Genomic DNA, 20,434 nt, shown 5'->3' with positions numbered 1-20,434 from the left:
TCTAGAGTGGCCATGCACAACTGAGGGGAGTCCGTCAGGTAACGGTTTCTCCTCAAATGTTTCTATGTTTTGAGATAATGTTTCACTAATTCACACGTTTATGTCTATGTTTACACGCTGGGTTATATTCTGTAACATGTAGGCCCCGTACATTAATGGTTAGCCTAAATATTACATTAATGTTTTGGTTATATGACATAGATAGCGGAATGACAATAACCGTATGGCTCGACATTATGACAAGACAAATAATTAAGCAGATATGTTTACTTGAATAATCTCGTATGTTCACAATAAAATCGCCCTGTAGTAGATTTCTGTGCAAAGTCAGTTACGTGAAGGCAGCCACAGATTCAAGGCTGCATTTTAAATATTTTATCAAGGAAAACAAAATTACTGAGGTGTATTATGTTGTGAAGGGTCAACCTTGCTTAAAGCATCAGCATTTTTTATTATATTAGTGATGATTTTACAAAAAAAAAAATTAAAAGAAATTTCACGTTGTTTACGTACGTGTAAACAGCCGTCGCCACGTTCGAAACGCCCGCGAAACTTGTCAGTACGCAGAGGAGTAGGTCAAAATTGCGACGTAGTAGCACAAAATCTCCTACGTCACACGTGCTCGTACACGTTGAACGTGTAGCCGAAACTTTCTAATATTAAAATTACTCGTCAACCTATCACGCTTGAACACGTGAACACCTCTAAATCGCACTGTGTGGACTGGCGGATGCAAAAGTGTATCGAGAACTTTCTGTTCACCCCTTTTGTTTTAACTTTACTGGTTTCGAATTGAGCCAAATTTAAAGAAGGGGTAAGGTTAAAATCACGCACACTTTTTATCTATATGGTCTGGTCCTCTCTAATATCGATATCGAATATCGAAATGATTTATATGTATTCAGTTCTGTTTAACTTTATTCTAAAAAGAAATATTTAGAATCGGTACGGCGCATGTGTAGTTCAAGTTACCAAACCAGCTACTTGTTGCGATTCGTTTACACCCAACGCTGAGAGAAAACTGTTTATCAATGGTTCATGTCTGGTCACAGTAATTTCTATTAAGAGCTACAATGGTTGAGGCAGCAGCCATGGTTATAAATTACTACACTTGTTATTTCAATCCCTATGATGTCAGAATTTTCTGAAACCACAGATTATAACGTATTACCTATAATGGTTTGCAAAATCAACATTTATACAATGAAATATGTTTCAGTCATAGAACAATAACGTCATTGAGCAAAATCTATTAATAGAACAATTACTCATCATTTTAACACGTGACATACATATGCAGGAAACCAGTCATCGTCTGACAGTAATGATAACATTACGTAGCCGACATTCTACATCCCGTCACTATAGTGTATTCCATTATTACTAGTAAGTTTGTCATTCTCGTGTACGTATATCCCACGTGACTATGTTTATCTCAAACGTCACCACTACGAAATGTCTAACAGAGAAGGTACAGAGAAGTCGTAATGTGAGGACATTTTTGTTTTGATCGGTTCAGGTAAGCACCACTCATTATTACACATGGTTGAGTAGACTGTAATGTTTTGAGAATTTTTTTATTTCATTTAGTAAATACTTACCATCTTCCACAAAGTCTGCTAGCAAACAACTTCACCCCCCCACACCAATCATATCAATGTCAAAACGTTAATTGTTTCCATCAAATATAATGTATATATCGTAGCTGTATATTGATCTTTACGGTGAAGCATTAAAATATTTGCATATTTGATGACGTACAAGAAACCTGATCCTAAGAACCTAGAAGTGAGGTTAAAGGTATTTTTATAAACTATATGCGATTCTCGCTATGTCTAAATAATGCACACTAAAACCAACATAGACACGATGTTTAATTTTTCGTAATTCCGATAGCTGTTTAGGAATTGTCGTCAGGCTATTCATGCTACGTGAGTTGTATGGACTGTACCGTCGACTATCTCAATTATTCAGTTTTATTTATCACGATCTATAGCCTTTCATTTTTATTTAGATGATATTTAACTGTTGGACATTCCTCTTATTATCATGCTTATATTTTTCGTAGATGTAGTAAGGAGAACGCAAAATTTGAACTATTATACACATTTTTCATAGTTTAATGTGTATTTTATAATCTTGATTTACTATGGCAATTAAAGTTTGTTTACCTAACCTGTAAAAGGGAAGTGATGAAATGTTATTCCCAATATTTTTCTTCGTTCAGCAAGGGAAAATACGAGTGACCTAAGGAGCCTTTATCACTACTCGTCTATCGACTCGTAGTGACAACTCTTAGGTCACGAGCATTTTCCGGCTGAATGAAGAAAAATATTTCAGATAACATAATTATACCAGCGCTCGTAATTTCAAAGAAAAATCGGGGGGAAAGTAGTAGTAATTTTGATCGGTTTGACTCATATTTCGAACACAGCAGAACCAGTGACGTAGACACACGTTATCGTGACATAGACGCGCGTTGTCATGACGTAGAACGACCAGAATACATATTTCATAATGTTTTTTTTTTCTGAATGGCTTGTGCATGGTATAAAAAGCTGTATGACCTACTCATAAGCCGTATTGTTACCAATTTTCTATTAGTGAACACTAGTCACATCTTAACATCGTTGAACGTTATTCCAGATGTAAACTGAATCAGACTTTTTTCTCTAGACACATCAATTGCTGGAATACAATATTCTAAGTTATATAAGCTTAGCTACCATACATATACTTCATTTACAAATTAATTATACCAAACTGTGTGAAATTTGAAGTTTGCATACTTAAACTATTATGTAATTACCGAAAATCATTAATTATGCAGACATCAATATTATACCTCGTTGGAGGTTATATTCTAAAAATATAATTTGTACACACTTTCCAGATTTTATAAACACAGGAAACATCAAGGGGACACTGGAAAATGCGCAATTTAGAGATGGGAACTGGATCATTGATGGTTGAAATGGAAGAATACAACAACTTTGTCATCCAAAAACTCAACGTTCGACGAGTTTTGAAATTCTCTACTGCTTGCCTTGTCGGACTTGTTGTCTTGACGACCATAGGGGTTCCCGGATGTATAATCTTCATTTTGTTGTACAGTATGTTTTACGTGTACTTGACAAACGCATGGGGTGTTATTTATTTACTCCAACACAAACCTACAGAAATAAAAGTTGCGTTCGCTCATCTGAAAATTATTAACATTGATAATAAACTATCAGCAATGGTGCCAAAAACACTGGAAGACGATGACGACGATTTAGAAGATGACACAGAGTCCAAACCAACGTCACTTCCGTTTAAAACCGCTACTGGTATTTCTAGCAAACGACTGTGTACTTATAGTTGGAAAAGGTATGGCTTGAGACGCAGACGAAAATGTCGACCACCGGACTATCTTGTGAATTGTATTGGATGTGGAGAATGACGTCATAAGCGATCTTTTTTATTGTACAAGTATTCTTCTATCATAATAACAATTGATAAACTCAATTTGCCAACAAATAGCCCATTATCGATACTATGATATCGGTGATGTAATAATAAGGATCCATCAATCAGATTTTAGTCTGTTCATGGCGATTGTGGTACCCCGTTTACTGGTATCTGGTAGGAGAGATAAACAGAGTACTACAAGCGAGGCAAACAGGATAATCGGACTAAGACATTTATAATAAAAAATTGTGATAGATATATATTATTATTAAAATTATTACTGGAATAAATAAATATTATTAAATGTATCACTACTATGTAGTTTGTTTTTATTTACTCCGTTTTCACATTTCAACATTTAAAAGTGGTCACTTTGATGAGGATTGGGTATTTATTTTGGATTTTTTAATTTGTAAAACAATTTTATCATGGCTTAAACAAATCAACAATATGCATATGCAGGTCCTTTTTTGTAACTCAGTCAATTGTAAAAGATTAATAAATGAGTAGAAATGTTTGTTATTGTACGTACGATAACAAACCTTTTACACTAGCTTTTAGCAAATTATGAGTTGATTTTTCAAGTAGGAAGCCATGATAAATTATTTTATAAATTAAAAAATACAAAATAAATACCCAATCCTCATCCATATGATCACTTTAAACCATATATCACATAGTCTACCATTGAATTTTTAATGAAAACATTCTATAGAGCTGCAATATTTGTTTGAAAGTGTACTAAAAGCGCAAGAGAGAATCAAATTCTTTAGTGTAGGCAATCAACTCCGAGTTATAATGAAACCTAAAACACAGACAAAATATACGTTCATGTTCATGTTTACTTGATGAGTTTTTATACTTCGTCTAAAGTACATTAATCACACAGTGTCATAATTGTTATTGAGTTAGTAATATGATGGGCAAACTTTACACAGCGATTGACATATGAATGGAACGGTGATTATTTTCTTCACTTCCAGTCAAAAATAAAATTGACATGTGACGGAAAAATGTTGGTCTATTGACTTTTGCTTGGGAAGTGTTGCATACAATCAACTCAGGAAGATAGTTTCCAAAGGGTAGAGTCAATAGAATGTAAGATACGTCATGTCCTACGTCCTCCCCTCATCTACCTTATTTTGTGACGGGGTAGGTCGATGCGTGAGGACGCTCCAATATCATGAATATGGGGCATCAAAACAATGATGCGGATAGGGAATTGGTGCAAAAGGCATGGGGAATGTAACGAATGAGATGAATATTACTAGTACTTCGACGTACATCTGTGAATTTGTTGAGATTAATTAAAATTGTAAGAAAAAACTATGCATACAATGGAGCAATGCAATTTTATATTCGAAAATTGTTCACATTTTGTTCTTTATAATTTCTTCGAACATAACCGCATCTTTCTCAATGGCTTCTTTGATTGCTTGTGGCATATCGTCGTTTTCTTCACCACTAGGCGACGCTGTCACAGTCTTTGGTTTAGGAGGAAGAAAACCAGAACTTTCGATAGCAGACTTGTACATGAATGAAAACAATGGACCTGAAAGCAATTCGTGCTAGTGTCCAATATTTCCTGGCTGCCATTTTAACATACTTTCATAAAACGGGATTCCCATGATTTTACAATACCGCTGTAGCAGATCACGTGGGTTCTGGATCAGCTCGTTCGAATCTATGACCACTGGTCGCTGTCCCTTCTCTTTGGTGAGATAATTATACAAGTCATACACCGGCTGGAAAGAATCATAGGTAAGAGTGAACTCAATGGCATCAGTTTGCAACAACCCCCTTTCCTTCAAACTCGTGGTGAGCTTGTAAAACGATGGGTACGTTTCTTTTGGATGTCTGATAAGGAAGGTACTTTGGTAACCATCAGGCAAGCTATCATAATTTTCTCGTGCAAAGGCAGATACAATATCTTTTACAAAAACCACTTCTTTATCGGGGTGGTGTGCTTCTAATCTTTTCTTTACATCTTTGAAGGAATAGTGTGGCAGTATAGGAAAGTTGGAGTAAGGACCAGGTGCTCTATCTTCACCCATCACTTCCGCAAGTCCGTATTCCTCGTGGAACACTTTGAAGCTTGGAACTAATGCCATTGATAATTCAAACGCAGTTGATCGTGTCCGGGGGATACACCATAGTATTATTTTCTTCTGTGCCATCTTTGACCTGAAATAGGAAATATTTCAATATAGTATCTTGCAACGATTTCATGAAGTCTTCTTCGTATTTTCCTTTGTCGTCTAATGACATTGCGTTGTTATTAATTCAATTTAATTCTATTTATTGCATTAAGTCTCTTGACCAATGAGCACATCGCGGTCGTTAAATACCAATTCAAATGACGTCACAACAGAGCAACTGTACAACATGTAATTAAGTGCTGATACAATTCGACACAAAAGCCACCATGGTTGGAGAAGGCACAAATAAATGAATGAATAAATAAATAATTAAATAAATAACTAAAAAGATAGATAGATAGATAGATAGATAGATAGATAGATAGATAGATAGATAGATAGATAGATAGATAGATAGATCGACAGACAGACTGTCTGTCTGTCTGTCTGTCTCTGTGTGTGTGTCATCATTTTCTTTAAAACAGCTGGCTCTCAATTATGCTGAAATTTGCTACATATAATGTTAGGGGTAATGACTAGACCTGGTTAGATTTTGAGCGAGATCTGTTCATGGTAATTAGGGAAATTTGCATATCAATGAAATCAACTAATTAAGCAATATCGTAAGACTACACACTTCAATTTCAATACAAAATTTAGTACATACGTTAACCATAACAAATCAAATATGTCCTTTAAAGTTTGTTGATGTCCCTTACAATGTTAATGAATAATTTGCATAATTCATGAGTTTCAGTAATTAGGCTATATCTTAAGACTACATACTTCAATTTCAATACAATTTAGTACATACGTGAAACATAACAAAGTGCATATGTCCTATAAATTTGTTGATATAGTTTACAGTTTTAATGAGAAAATTGCACAATTAATGATTTTAGTTAACTAGACTATGACTTAAAAATGCAAGCTTCAAATTTCATAAATATGGTACATATATCAACTATACAAATACGCATCTGTGCTAAGACGTTGTTGAATCTGGTTATGTACTTACTTGGGTCACTATGTAAAATCTTTGTCGAAAACTTTAGAATCTTGTTTAAACATAAAATGTCAAAAGGAACTCTTCCCAGTTGTCCATAAATGAACTCATTCTGAGTACATTGTTTTACGCCTACAAGTTTCTTACAAAATGAAAGATGAACCACAGGACGCTCAGGCTTAGTTATGTTTACGAAAAAGAACAAAAAAATCAACAAACAGACAATACATAAATAAGTACTGACAAGAATCAACAAAAGAGTAATTACAATTCAGTATCAACGACAAGAATTATATTTTCTTATATTCGAAATACACAATGTAGTCACAATTGTACACACCCAACAAAGGATCACTAACAAATTGTGGAGTATGTACAATTGTGACTATTTCGAATAAAAGAAAACTCATAGTAATTCCTCTTTTGTTGATGCTTGTCAGTATTTATTTATTTATTTATTTATTTATTTATTTATTTATTTATTTATTTCTTTGTTTGAGTTTGTTTGAAAGTTTGTTTTTGTTTATGTCTGTCTGTCTGTCTGTCTGTCTGTCTGTCTGTCTGACTGACTGTCTGTCTGTCTGTCTGTCTGTCTGTCTGTCTGTCTGTCTGTCTGCCTGCCTGCCTGCCTGCCTGCCTGCCTGCCTGCCTGCCTGCCTGTCTGTCTGTCTGTCTGTCTGTCTGTCTGTATGTACTGGCATGTACTGGTATGTATGTATGTATGTATGTATGTATGTATGTATGTTTGTTTGTTTGTTTGTTTGTTTGTTTGTTTGTTTGTTTGTTTGTTTGTTTGTTTGTTTGTATACACATAACTGACTAAGCCTGAGCGCTCTGTGATTACACTTCGTCTACTTAGTAATATACAGCCGTACCTTCAGGGGTAGAGTTTGGAAGAATAGCGATTATTAACTATTATAGATAAACCAGTAATGGGACCACTATGTGCAGTTCCGGGGGTGCAGTTGTCTTAGAAGAAACGCTGCAACAGAAGCATATGGATCTAGAGCGACTACTTTTAATCTACTAGCTATAGGCCTATAGTATGGTTATATCAATGATAAAGTAGTCAATCCATATATCAGCTGACACCATTTGACCCAGAGGTTATACGTGGTAGAGTCAGAAGAGACAGTGCCCATAGGTCATGTTGACCTCCCAGGTTGACTTGTTCTTGTGACTCTGAAAGAATGGCTACGAATGTGACTCGTGATCACATTAAATGCCCTTGGATTAGCAGATTAATCCTAATTATTCCAAGCCAGTAATCACTCAGTATTTTATGTGTGTCTTTGATGGTTTAGATCGTGACCATTAGACCAAGTAAAATCTTTGAAAAAGTACAACTACAAAGTCAAAATTATCGTTGGCTCAACAGGTGTGGTTAGTTTCAGGTATGCACCATACGTCTGATAAAATGCCGTCTTGTAAAGCCACTACATGTATATGCGAGATGAAGACAGATTTAAATTATATTAACGCCATCTAATTAATAACATTACATTGTAAAATATACAGTGGTAAATTACTAGTAATTAATACAGCTTTTGAAAGGAAATGTTAGGCTACGTGTTACTCACATATTAAACAACATGTACAATGCAACAAAAAGTTGTTATCGTAAATGGATGTTGTATACTAACCAGCTTTGGTGGTTTTCCAGTTGTGGTGTTGATTGTAGACCCAAAGTTCTTGCACTAGACATGTAGGAGAGGTGAGGAGTGGCACAGACGGTTCTTAGACTATATAATGACACGATACCAGAGAGGGCGCTATTCACGAACATTAGTTCAAACATTGACACAGATACTTGTGACCGGCCCGAGATATGTTTCGAGATATGTCAGAAAAAAAACGATATTGACGGGCATTTTTTGAATGTTAGTTCTTAATCAAATTCAACTTTAGTAGCATTACTAGCATTGCCCGTCGCCGTCGCCCCTGGTGCAATGAACTCAAGACGACGTCGGATTGCTGATCTGAGCAGTTGTGAGTAGCGTGAGTTCAGTAGACTGTAGAATGTGTACTCTACCGGTACAATACATTCTGATTATATTGTATTACACATTATATGTTATGTCTGTGCACACATTAAGCAATCAATAAAAGATATTCTTTGAGGAATATGACAAAATATAATTTGCGCTCTGAATGCAGACTAACTGATCATAATGGATTCTTTATGTGGTAGCAAAGCAATACAAATATAAGTTTACATGTCAGTCTCTTCTGATCAACATTTACTGTAAAATAAAGACCAAGAGTCACAGACAGCGAACGCATGCATGTATGATGTGTGTCAGCTTCGGAAAGATATGCTCCTAGAACACACAGGAGTCGAACCGCATATATCCAGAACAAAATATAAATATAAATACTAATACAAATTAATAAAGATATACAAGTAAATGGATATGAACCCATTGACACATTAACACAAGTACATCTGATTACATAGTGACTCTAATTTAAAACACAGTACATTCTTCTCAAAGGATTATGGCCTCAAAGAAGTATGGGATTGATCGATGTTCAAGAAGAACAATGCAGACAAGTATCCTCCAAAGGTTCATTTGCATGATACACAATAATCACAAATAGACTGGCAAGGTGTTGTACCATAACCCCCAAACCGAATTTACAATGTTTGATGTCATGCAGCATAATTATGGAAAAGGAAGACCCTTTTTCCTCAAATCCGAGGGCAGTAAAAACAACCCTTGCGCGCGGATCTTCCCCGTATTGCCATCGTGTGACAAATTGCCCGTCATGTATAGAAGAATATACACGAGACGTTGGGCAAGGGGGTTACCCAGTACAATGTACAGAAAGTTTCAAGTCTAACATAATAAAATTACAAAGGTAACATTAACATGTTTACATCTACGCTGAAAACACAATTTACGAATTACGAATTACGAATTCGAAGAAAATAGATAATGAAAATACTGTATAGATGATAAAACTGTAATTTATCAATACTGCGTGTCACCATCACATTTCGTCATCTTCTATTTCAAATGCAATTATATTTTTAAAAGTACAGAGCTCCTTGCCCCAATTATATTAAACTGTAAACTGATGGATATGTTCCCATTTTGTTCTTTATAATTTCTTCGAACATAACAGTATCTTTCTCAATGGCTTCTTTGATTGCTGGTGGCATATCGTCGTTTTCTTCACCACTAGTCTTGGGTTTAGGAGGAAGAAAACCCGAACTTTCGATAGCAGACTTGTACATGAATGAAAAATATGGACCTGAAAGCAATTCATGCCAGTGTCCAATGTTTCCTGGCTGCCAATTTAACATACTGTCATAAAACGGGATTCCCATGATTTTACAATACCGCTGTAGTAGATCACGTGGGTTCTGGACCAGATCGTCGGAATCTATGACCACTGGTTGCTGACCCTTCTCATTGGTGAGATAATTATACAAGTCATACACCGGCTGGAAAGAACCATAGGTAAGAGTGAACTCAACGGCATCAGTTTGCAACAACCCCCTTTCCTTCAAACCCGTGCAGAGCTTGTAAAACGATGGGTACGTTTCTTTTGGATGTCTGAGAAGAAAGGTACTTTGGTAACCATCAGGCAAGCTATCATAATTTCCTTGTGCGGAGGCACAGGATACCATATCTTTTACAAAAACAGCTTCTTTATCGGGGTCGTCTGCTTCTAATCTTTTCTTCACATCTTTGAACGAATAGTTTGGTAGTATAGGATGCTTGGAGAAAGGACCAGGTGCTCTATCTTCACCCATCAACGACGCAAGTATGTATTCCTCGTGGAACACTTTGAAGCTTGGAACTGATGCCATTGATAATTCAAGCACAGTCGATCGTGCTCGCGGGCTACACCATAGTATTATTTTCTTCTGCGCCATCTTTAGACCTGAAATGGGAAATCATTTATATATAGCAGTATCTTGCAAAGATTCCATGACGTCATCGCAAGCATCAGCATAACAAACATAATGGTAATTATTTCCACGTTTATATATCAAACTTGAGCTTTTCTGTCGTTGTCGTTATCATTGCGTTGTTATTACACTTCATGTACTGAGTAATGTATACATGTACCTTTAGGGGTAGATTTTGGAAGAATAGATAGTACTAGCTAGATAAACCACCCTGTGCAGTTGTCCAAGAAGAAACACACGAACAGAAAGCATACGGAGCTAGAGCGACAAAATTACTGGGTTTCTAGTATGTTCACATAATATTAAAAGTATAAAGTGGTCACGTCAAAGTGTCTTACCTCGGGGTCTTACCCATAGATCAACTGGTTTCATTTGACCTCATACGTGGTACGGTACGACCTTATCTATAGATTACACTAACCTGTAACCTGTAACTGAGTGTAACCTTGTACGTGGTACGGTACCGACCTTATGTATAGTTTAAATAGGCCTATTCTTGTAACTGTTGACCCCGAACGAAAACCTACGTATACAAAAGTGACTCGAGGTCAGATAAAATGCCGTCGGATTAGCAGATTAATCCCAGTTAATTAAAGCCACTAAATCACTCAGTAGTGTGTGTCTTTGATGTGTGTAATGTCACTAAATCATGACTATTAGATGACGGAAAATCTTTGAAAAGTACAATTACACTGAAAGCCATTATACATCGTAAAATAATACAGCTTTTGAAAAGAAATATTATGTCATGTACGTTTTGCTCTCACATTTGACAACAACGAAAAGTTGTTATCGTGAATGGATATTGTATACAATTACTAACCAACTTTGATGGTTGTCCAGTTACGTTGTTGACTGTAGACCCTAAGCCCTTGACAGCTAGCTAGCTATATAGACAAGTACGTGTGACGAGTGGCACAGAGTGCTCTGCTAGGACTACTATGATTTAATGATAGGGATACCTGAGAGGGCGCTACATTTACGACTAACCGTAACTGTAGACACATTGCCATGATCCTACCACAGACACGTGATGTTATATGTTTCAGAAAATGAAATAAAAATATCGATAAGAGTGGCGTAAAATAAACGAAAAGTGTAAATTACACGGGTTTCTAACACCATGTACTCCCCCTAACGGCTATATCACAACGTTAACGTTAGCGGAATTACGTGGTCCTGAAAAGTTGTGTAATTTGATCCCTTTCATTTAATATCGGCCAAATAAGTCAATATTATCGATAATTCATTTACTTTCAGAAACATATTTCGGGTCACAACTGTCTGTGATCCTACCCCCATGGGTGTCACGTGATACCTGTTCGGCCTCCTCTGCTATCCTCGGCTGCTAACAGAGGTCGAGTGGAGTACATTTTAATTCTTGAACATAATTTTGTTAAACCCAAAGATCACTGTAATTTTTCTACTGAATATGTAAGTAGATATAAGTATGATTAAATATTAATATATAAATATGTATCTTTGATCAGATCTGACCATCAGCTCTGACCCAATTGTATGTTTAGATGACCGGATGTCATGCAGCCGATAATTGCTGGTGCCTACTTCAAGTAGACAAAACCGGAGTAACGACATTTGAAAAGTTTCTAGTTCTATGCCCAATGGCGCGTGGTTGTTATACACGTATATGGGGATTGATACCTGTAAGATAGTGCAGTGATTAATATATAGTTAAATACGTGAACAATCCCTGAAACTGTATTTGTAACAGTTGATTATGGCTATTGAGGGCCTAAAAGTGGCGTGCAAACCGAGAACACTGTTTGTTATTAAGGTCATGGCCATGATCTCGAAAACATATGAGACCATAGACCTTAATTTAAACATGTATATTGTATATGTGTGATTTCTTTGTATATGATCTTCTCTCTCTCTCTCTCTCTCTCTCTCTCTCTCTCTCTCTCTCTCTCTCTCTCTCTCTCTCTCTCTCTCTCTCTCTCTCTCTCTCTCTCTCTCTCTCTCTCTCTCTCTCTCTCTCTCTCTCTCTCTCTCTCTCTCCCCTTTGAAATTGACTGAGTCCAGTGGTCGCGCACCCCGGGGCGCAACCCCTTCTGAAAATCTGGGCATTAGTACATTCTCTATATATCTCTTGCAATGGCAACATTATAGTATGGCCATAGGCTGTTACCCATACTAATAATAAATGACATATACCAACTGTACACTGATCGTCGATAATTTGGCAAGATGCGTTGAATAAGCTGGTACAGGTAGGTACTTGAATACATTGACAAGGACTCGGTATCGCCAACAGAGGGCGCAAAAACCGACGTCCGGAGATCTGTGCGGCGTCTGATGGTCAAAGAAAATTTGGCAATTCAAATATAACTTTCAAGAGAGATAATGCAGACTTTGTGACAAACGTTTCAAATTGATGAATAGAATGCTGAAATACTTATAATTCAATATTTATAATTTCTACAATTTTTAAAAATATATTTCTTTTGATTCTAGATATAAACAGACAAATAGTCAAACCGTGGTTTTGTTGAATGAGGAAGGTATGCGTTGATAAGTTGTCATGCTAGTTACTGTACAGGTTGACCATTCATATTGTCATAATGAAAGAATACAGCCTTGGTATTGTCCAATAAGTGATGATTAATCATCTATGCATTTGAAGCCATGTTTTAACAGAATTTAGAATTGCGGATTAAAGATTGACTTTGATTCGTCGTTTAACTTTGAACCAATCACGTTGAAGTTAACTTGAAAAATACTTCCATGTCTAAGAAAGTGTGTAATGTAACACTTTTGCGTGTTTCAATCAATAAAGGCCAGACTGGAACTAGCTAGTTTGAGAAAGAATTGAATCTCGAGCTGGTAAGAAGGCCGGTGAACCACTGAAGTTGGTCACGTGTGATTGAGCTATTCCTGTGGTGCTCGAGTGATTTCGTTTTAAAGAATGAGACTTGGATACAGTGACATCATAGTGTATATGTGTTACTGCTGGCTTTACATGTACGTTAGTCTAGCTGATAGACCTCGCTCGGGTGTTCTTCCGATACAATACGACAAGCGACCGAAGGTCGATCACTTTCGAGGGAACTCCATTCGCTTATCGTATCGGAAGAAAGTCCGAACGTCTAGCAGCAAGACTATGTGTATGTTTGTTTATTAAATGTATTGGTAAAGAACCGAGAAGAGACACTAGTGGCTACGTCTGTTAGCATATTATATACCTAGGACATCAAGTTAGAGGACAAAAATCTCTACCCCCCCCCCCCCCCCGCACTCTTCTTCTTCCGATTAACTTATTAAAATCAAGAATTCGACAATTGAAAAATGACACACGTGGGCTCTCATATTTCCAGAGTTAGGTGTGCGAATACAAATACAAAGAGCTATAGATACATCGGCACTATAAGAGTACCATCGAAAACAGTCTGATTTAAAACTATAGTCATCTCGGAGAAATATGTCTTCATATTGATCAATGTTCAAACAACAATGTAAGGAAATAGACTGAACAGGTGTTGTATTCATACCTTAACCCCGAAACTGAACTGAACATCATATGGAAAACGGAGACCCTTTCTCATACCAAATACTTTACTTTATTACTTAGCAACATGCTGTGGAAAGCATGGTATAGTAAACACAATACAATACAATACAAGACAAAAAATACAATACAAGTTACTTGTCTGCTGGGGATATCTTTCGAGATGTATCTAAAAGGAATTTGGCAAAAGGAAGTTTATCATCTGAACTTAGAATATACAAAAATTTCTCTTGACTTGACACACTTTCCAGATTTTATAAACACAGGAAACATCGAGGGGACACTGGAAAATGCACAATTTAGAGATGGGAACTGGATCATTGATGGTTGAAATGGAAGAATACAACAACATTGTCATCCAAAAACTCAACATTCGACGAGTTTTGAAAATCTCTACTGCTTGCCTTGTCGGACTTGTTGTCTTGACGATCATAGGGGTTCCCGGATGTATAATCTTCATTTTGTTGTACAGTATGTTTTACGTGAACTTAACAAACGCATGGGGTGTTATTTATTTACTCCAACACAAACCTACAGAAATAAAAGTTGCGTTCACTCATCTGAAAATTATTAACATTAATAAACTATCAGCAATGGTGCCAAAAATACTGGGAGACGATGACGACGATTTAGAAGATGACACAGAGTCCAAACCACCGTCACTTCCGTTTAAAACCGCTACTGGTATTTCTAGCAAACGACTGTGTACTTATAGTTGGAAAAGGTATGGCTTGAGACGCAGACGAAAATGTCGACCACCGGACTATCTTGTGAATTGTATTGGATGTGGAGAATAACGTCATAAGCGATCCTTTTTATTGTACAAGTATTCTTCTATCATAATAACAATTGATAAACTCAATTTGCCAACAAATAGCCCATTATCGATACTATGATATCGGTGATGTAATAATAAGGATCCATCAATCAGATTTTAGTCTGTTCATGGCGATTGTGGTACCCCGTTTACTGGTATCTGGTAGGAGAGATAAACAGAGTACATTGTACTACAAGCGAGGCAAACAGGATAATCGGACTAAGACATTTATAATAAAAAATTGTGATATAAATATATATTGTTATTATTAAAATTATTACTGGAATAAATAAATATTATTAAGTGTATCACTACTATGCAGTTTGTTTTTATTTACTCCGTTTTCACATTTCAACATTTAAAAGTGGTCACTTGGATGAGGGTATTTATTTTGGATTTTTTAATTTGTAAAACAATTTTATCATGGCTTAAACAAATCAACAATATGCATATGCAGGTCCTTTTTTGTAACTCAGTCAATTGTGAAAGATTAATAAATGAGTAGAAATGTTTGTTATTGTACGTACGATAACAAACCTTTTACACTAGCTTTTAGCAAATTATGAGTTGATTTTTCAGGTACGAGGCCATGATGAAATTGTTTTATAAAGTAAAAATCCAAAATAAATACCGAATCCTCATACATATGACCACTTTAAACTACATATCACTTAGTCTACCATTGAATTTTTAATGAAAACATTCTATAGGGCTGCAACATTTGTTTGAAAGTGTACTAAAAGCGCAAGAGAGAATCAAATTCTTTAGTGTAGGCAATTAACTCCGAGTTATAATGAAACCTAAAACACAGACAAAATATACGTTCATGTTCAGTTTACTTGATGACTTTTTATACTTCGTCTTTTAGTGCAAAAATCACACCGGTGTCAAAATTGTTATTGAGTTAGTAATATGATGGACAAAATCTAAACTGCGATTGATAGATGAACGGGACAGTGACTATTTTATTCACTTCCAGTCAAAAATAAAATTGAGATGTGACGGAAAAATGTTGGTCAATTGACTTTTGCTACAGAAGTGCTGCATACTGAAGCGATTAACTCAGGAAGATAGTTTCCAAAGGGTAGAGTCAAAAGAATGTAAGATACGTCATACTCTACTCCCCTCATCTCCCTTATATTTTTGTGAAGGGGTATTTCGATGCGTGGGGGCGCCCTAATATGGGGCATCAAAAGGGAAAGTGCGAAAGGCGGGGGGGGGGGAATGTAACGAATGAGATGAATATTATTTCGACGTACATCTGGGGAATTTGTTGAGATTAATTGAAATTGTAAGAAAATGCTATGCATACAATGGAGCATTGCAATTTTATATTTGAAGAATGTTCACATTTTGTTCTTTATAACGCCTTCGAATATAACCGTATCTTTCTCAATGGCTTCTTTGATTGCTTGTGGCATATCGTCGTTTTCTTCACCACTAGGCGGGACTGTCACAGTCTTTGGTTTAGGAGGGAAAAAACCAGAACTTTCAATGGCAGACTTGTACACGAATGAAAAATATGGACCTGAAAGCAATTCGTGCCAGTGTCCGATATTTCCTGGCTGCCAATTTAACATACTTTCATAAAACGGGATTCCCATGATTTTACAATACCGCTGTAGTAGATCACGTGGGTTCTGGATCAGATCGTTCGAATCTATGACCACTGGTTGCTGACCCTTCTCTTTGGTGAGATAATTATACAAGTCATACATCGGCTGGAAAGAACCATAGGTAAGAGTTAACTCAATGGCATCAGTTTGCAACAACCCCTTTTCCTTCGAACTCGTGTTGAGCTTGTAAAACGATGGGTACGTTTCTTTTGGATGTCTGATAAGGAAGGTACTTTGGTAACCATCAGGCAAGCTATTATAACTTCCTTGTACGGGGGCACATGATACCATATCTTTTGCAAAAATCACTTCTTTACCGGGGTGGTCTGCTTCTAATCTTTTCTTTACATCTTTGAAGGAATAGTTAGGCAGTATAGGAAAGTTGGAGTAAGGACCGGGTACTCTATCTTCACCCATCACTTCCGCAAGTGTATGTTCCTCGTGGAACACTTTGAAGCTTGGAACTGATGCCATTGATAATTCAAACGCAGTTGATCGTGTCCGGGGGATACACCATAGTATTATTTTCTTCTGTGCCATCTTTGACCTGAAATGGGAAATATTTCAAGATAGTATCTTGCAACGATTTCATGAAGTCTTCTTCGTTAAACAGAATAAATGTTTCCAAGTTTGTATTTTCCTTTGTCGTCTAATGATATTGCGTTGTTATTAATTCAATTTAATTCTATTTATTGCATTAAGTCTCTTGACCAATGAGCACATCGCGGTCGTTAAATACCAATTCAAATGAGCAACTGTACAACATGTAATTAAGTGCTGATACAATTCGACACAAAAGCCACCATGGTTGGAGAAGGCAAAAATAAATGAATGAATAAATAAATAATAAAATGAACAAATAAATAAAAAAATAAATAAATAAATAAATAAGTAAATAGATAGATAGATAGATAGATAGATAGATAGAGAGACAGACAGACAGACAGACAGACAGACTCTCTGATTAATGAATAATTTGCATAATTAATGATTTTCGGTAATTAGGCTATATATTAAGACTGCATACTTCAATTTCAATACAATTTAGTACATAAATAAATAAGTAGATAGATAGATAGATAGATAGATAGATAGATAGACAGATAGACAGACAGACAGACAGACAGACAGAGAAAGACAGACAGACTGTCTGTCTGTCTGTCTGTCTGTCTGTCTGTCTGTCTGTCTGTCTGTCTGTCTGTCTGTCTGTCTGTCTGTCTGTCTGTCTGCCTGTATCATCAGTTTTTTTAAAACAGCTGGCTCAATTATACTGAAATTTGGTACATATAATGTTTGGGGTAATGACTAGACCTGATTAGATTTTGAGCGAGATCTGTTCATGGTAATTAGGGAAATTTGCATATCAATGAAGTCAACTAATTAAGCAATATCGTAAGACTACACACTTCAATTTCAATATAATTTAGTACATACGTTAACAAATCAAATATGTCCTTTAAAGTTTGTTGATGTCCCTTACAATGTTAATGAATAATTTGCATAATTCATGAGTTTCGGTAATTAGGTTACATCTTAAGACTACACACTTCAATTTCAATACAATTTAGTACATACATTAAACATAACAAAGTGCATATGTCCTATAAATTTGTTGATATAGTTTACAGTTTTAATGAAAAAATTGCACAATTAATGATTTTAGGTAACCAGGCTATATCTTAAAAATGCAAGCTTCAAATTTCCTATAATATGGTACATATATCAACTATACAAATACGCATCTGTGCTAAGACGTTGTTGAATCTGGTTATGTACTTACTTGGGTCACTATGTAAAATCTTTGTCGAAAACTTTAGAATGTTGTTTAAACATAAAATGTCAAAAGGAACTCTTCCCAGTTGTCCATAAATGAACTCATTCTGAGTACATTGTTTTACGCCTACGAGTTTCTTACAAAATGAAAGATGAACCACAGGACGCTCAGGCTTAGTTATGTTTACGAAAAAGAACAAAAAAAATCAACAAACAGACGATACATAAATAAGTACTGACAAGCATCAACAAAAGAGTAATTACAATTCAGTATCAACGACAAGAATTATATTTTCTTATATTCGAAATAGTCACAATTGTACACACCCAACAAAGGATTCCTACCACATTGTGGGGTATGTACAATTGTGACTATTTCGAATAAAAGAAAACTCATAGTAATTACTCTCTTGTTGATGCTTGTCAGTATTTATTTATTCATTCATTCATTTATTTATTTATTTATTTATTTATTTATTTATTTATTTATTTATTTATTTATTTATTTATTTATTTATTTATTTATTTATTTATTTATTTGTTTGTTTGAGTTTGTTTGAAAGTTTGTTTTTGTTCATGTCTGACTGTCTGTCTGTCTGCCTGCCTGCCTGCCTGCCTGCCTGCCTGTCTGTCTGTCTGTCTGTCTGTCTGTCTGTATGTATGTATGTATGTATGTATGTATGTATGTATGTATGTACATATGTATGTATGTATGTATGTATGTATGTATGTACATTTGTTTGATTGTTTGTTTGTTTGTTTGTGTACACATAACTGACTAAGCCTGAGCGCTCTGTGATTACACTTCGTCTACTTAGTAATGTACAGCCGTACCTTCAGGGGTAGAGTTTGGAAGAATAACTGTTATTACCTATTATAGATAAACCAGTAATGGGACCACTATTTGCAGTTCCGGGGGTGCAGTTGTCTTAGAAGAAACGTTGGAACAGACTGCATACGGATCTAGAGTGAGTACATTTAATCTACTAGCTATAGGCCTATAGTATGGTTATATCAATGATAAAGTAGTCAATCCATATATCAGCTGACACCATTTGACCCAGAGGTTATACGTGGTAGAGTCAGAAGAGACAGTGCCCATAGGTCATGTTGACCTCCCGGGTTGACCTGTTCTTCTGACCCTGAAAGAATGGCTACGAATGTGACTCGTGATCACATTAAATGCCCTTGGATTAGCAGATTAATCCTAATTATTCCAAGCCAGTAATCACTCAGTATTTTATGTGTGTCTTGATGGTTTAGATCGTGACCATTAGACCAAGTAAAATCTTTGAAAAAGTACAACTACAAAGTCAAAAGTATCGTTGGCTCAACAGGTCTGGTTAGGCCACTGGGTTTCAGGTATGCGCCATACATCTGATAAAATGCCGTCTTGTAAAGCCACATGTATATGCGAGATGAAGACAGATTTAAATTATATTAACGCCATCTAATTAATAACATTACATTGTAAAATATACAGTGGTAAATTACTAGTAATTAATACAGCTTTTGAAAGGAAATGTTAGGCTACGTGTTACTCTCATATTAAACAACAATGCAACGAAAAGTTGTTATCGTAAATGAATGTTGTATACTAACCAGCTTTGGTGGTTTTCCAGTTGTGGTGTTGATTGTAGACCCAAAGTTCTTGCACGATACATGTAGGAGAGGTGAGGAGTGGAACAGACGGTTATCAGACTATAATGACAGTAAACCAGAGAGGGCGCTATTCACGAACAAATTCCATTAGTTCAAACATTGACACAGATACTTGTGACCGGCCCAGCAAGATATGTTTCAGAAAATAAAAAAAAGATATTATCGATGAACTCAAGACGACGTCGGATTGCTGTGTGCTATCCTTTATATAGACTTTAATCTGAACAGTTGTGAGTAGCGTGAGTTCAGTAGACTGAACAAGTGTACTGTACAGGTACAATACATTCTAATTATATTGTTAAACACGTTATAGGTTATGCGTGTGCACACATTAAGTTATCAATGAAAGATATTCCTGATTTTTTAAAGGAATATGACAAAATATAATTTGCTCTCTGAATACAGACTAACAGATCATAAAACATTCTTTATGTGGTAGCAAAGCAATACCAATATAAGTTTACATCTCAGTCTCTCCTAATCAACATTTACTGTAAAATAAAGACCAAGAGTCACAGACAGCG

At 35.8% G+C, this 20,434-nt stretch overlaps 3 protein-coding genes and 1 long non-coding RNA gene across 4 annotated transcripts; 1 reads left to right on the top strand and 3 right to left on the bottom strand.

Moving 5' to 3' along the window:
- LOC144446788 (uncharacterized) lies at positions 1–3,728 on the top strand. The gene is made up of 3 exons (XR_013481975.1): positions 1–38; positions 931–1,519; positions 2,894–3,728. It is a non-coding gene; the product is annotated as an uncharacterized LOC144446788 (long non-coding RNA).
- A 1,290-nt stretch (positions 3,729–5,018) lies between these two features.
- Positions 5,019–5,627, bottom strand: LOC144446886 (uncharacterized). The gene has a single exon (XM_078136731.1). It carries the CDS (start codon positions 5,625–5,627, stop codon positions 5,019–5,021), a length of 609 nt encoding a protein of 202 aa, XP_077992857.1.
- A 4,028-nt stretch (positions 5,628–9,655) lies between these two features.
- Positions 9,656–10,480, bottom strand: LOC144446885 (uncharacterized). The gene has a single exon (XM_078136730.1). The coding sequence runs from the start codon at positions 10,478–10,480 to the stop codon at positions 9,656–9,658; it is 825 nt and encodes a 274-aa protein (XP_077992856.1).
- Positions 10,481–16,205: 5,725 nt separating this feature from the next.
- Positions 16,206–17,015, bottom strand: LOC144446884 (uncharacterized). The gene has a single exon (XM_078136729.1). The coding sequence runs from the start codon at positions 17,013–17,015 to the stop codon at positions 16,206–16,208; it is 810 nt and encodes a 269-aa protein (XP_077992855.1).
- Between the last annotated feature and the right edge of the window lie 3,419 nt (positions 17,016–20,434).

The sequence above is a fragment of the Glandiceps talaboti genome, chromosome 15 (assembly GCF_964340395.1).
Source record: "Glandiceps talaboti chromosome 15, keGlaTala1.1, whole genome shotgun sequence".
NCBI lineage: Eukaryota > Metazoa > Hemichordata > Enteropneusta > Spengelidae > Glandiceps > Glandiceps talaboti.
The sequence above is the reverse complement of the archived record's forward strand: the minus strand, read 5'-3'. Positions and strand labels throughout refer to the sequence as shown.

What these genes read in the sequence shown, in the direction of transcription:
- LOC144446886 (XM_078136731.1), bottom strand. Translation starts at nt 5,627, where the DNA reads ATGGCACAGAAGAAAATAATACTATGGTGTATCCCCCGGACACGATCA.
- LOC144446885 (XM_078136730.1), bottom strand. Translation starts at nt 10,480, where the DNA reads ATGGCGCAGAAGAAAATAATACTATGGTGTAGCCCGCGAGCACGATCG.
- LOC144446884 (XM_078136729.1), bottom strand. Translation starts at nt 17,015, where the DNA reads ATGGCACAGAAGAAAATAATACTATGGTGTATCCCCCGGACACGATCA.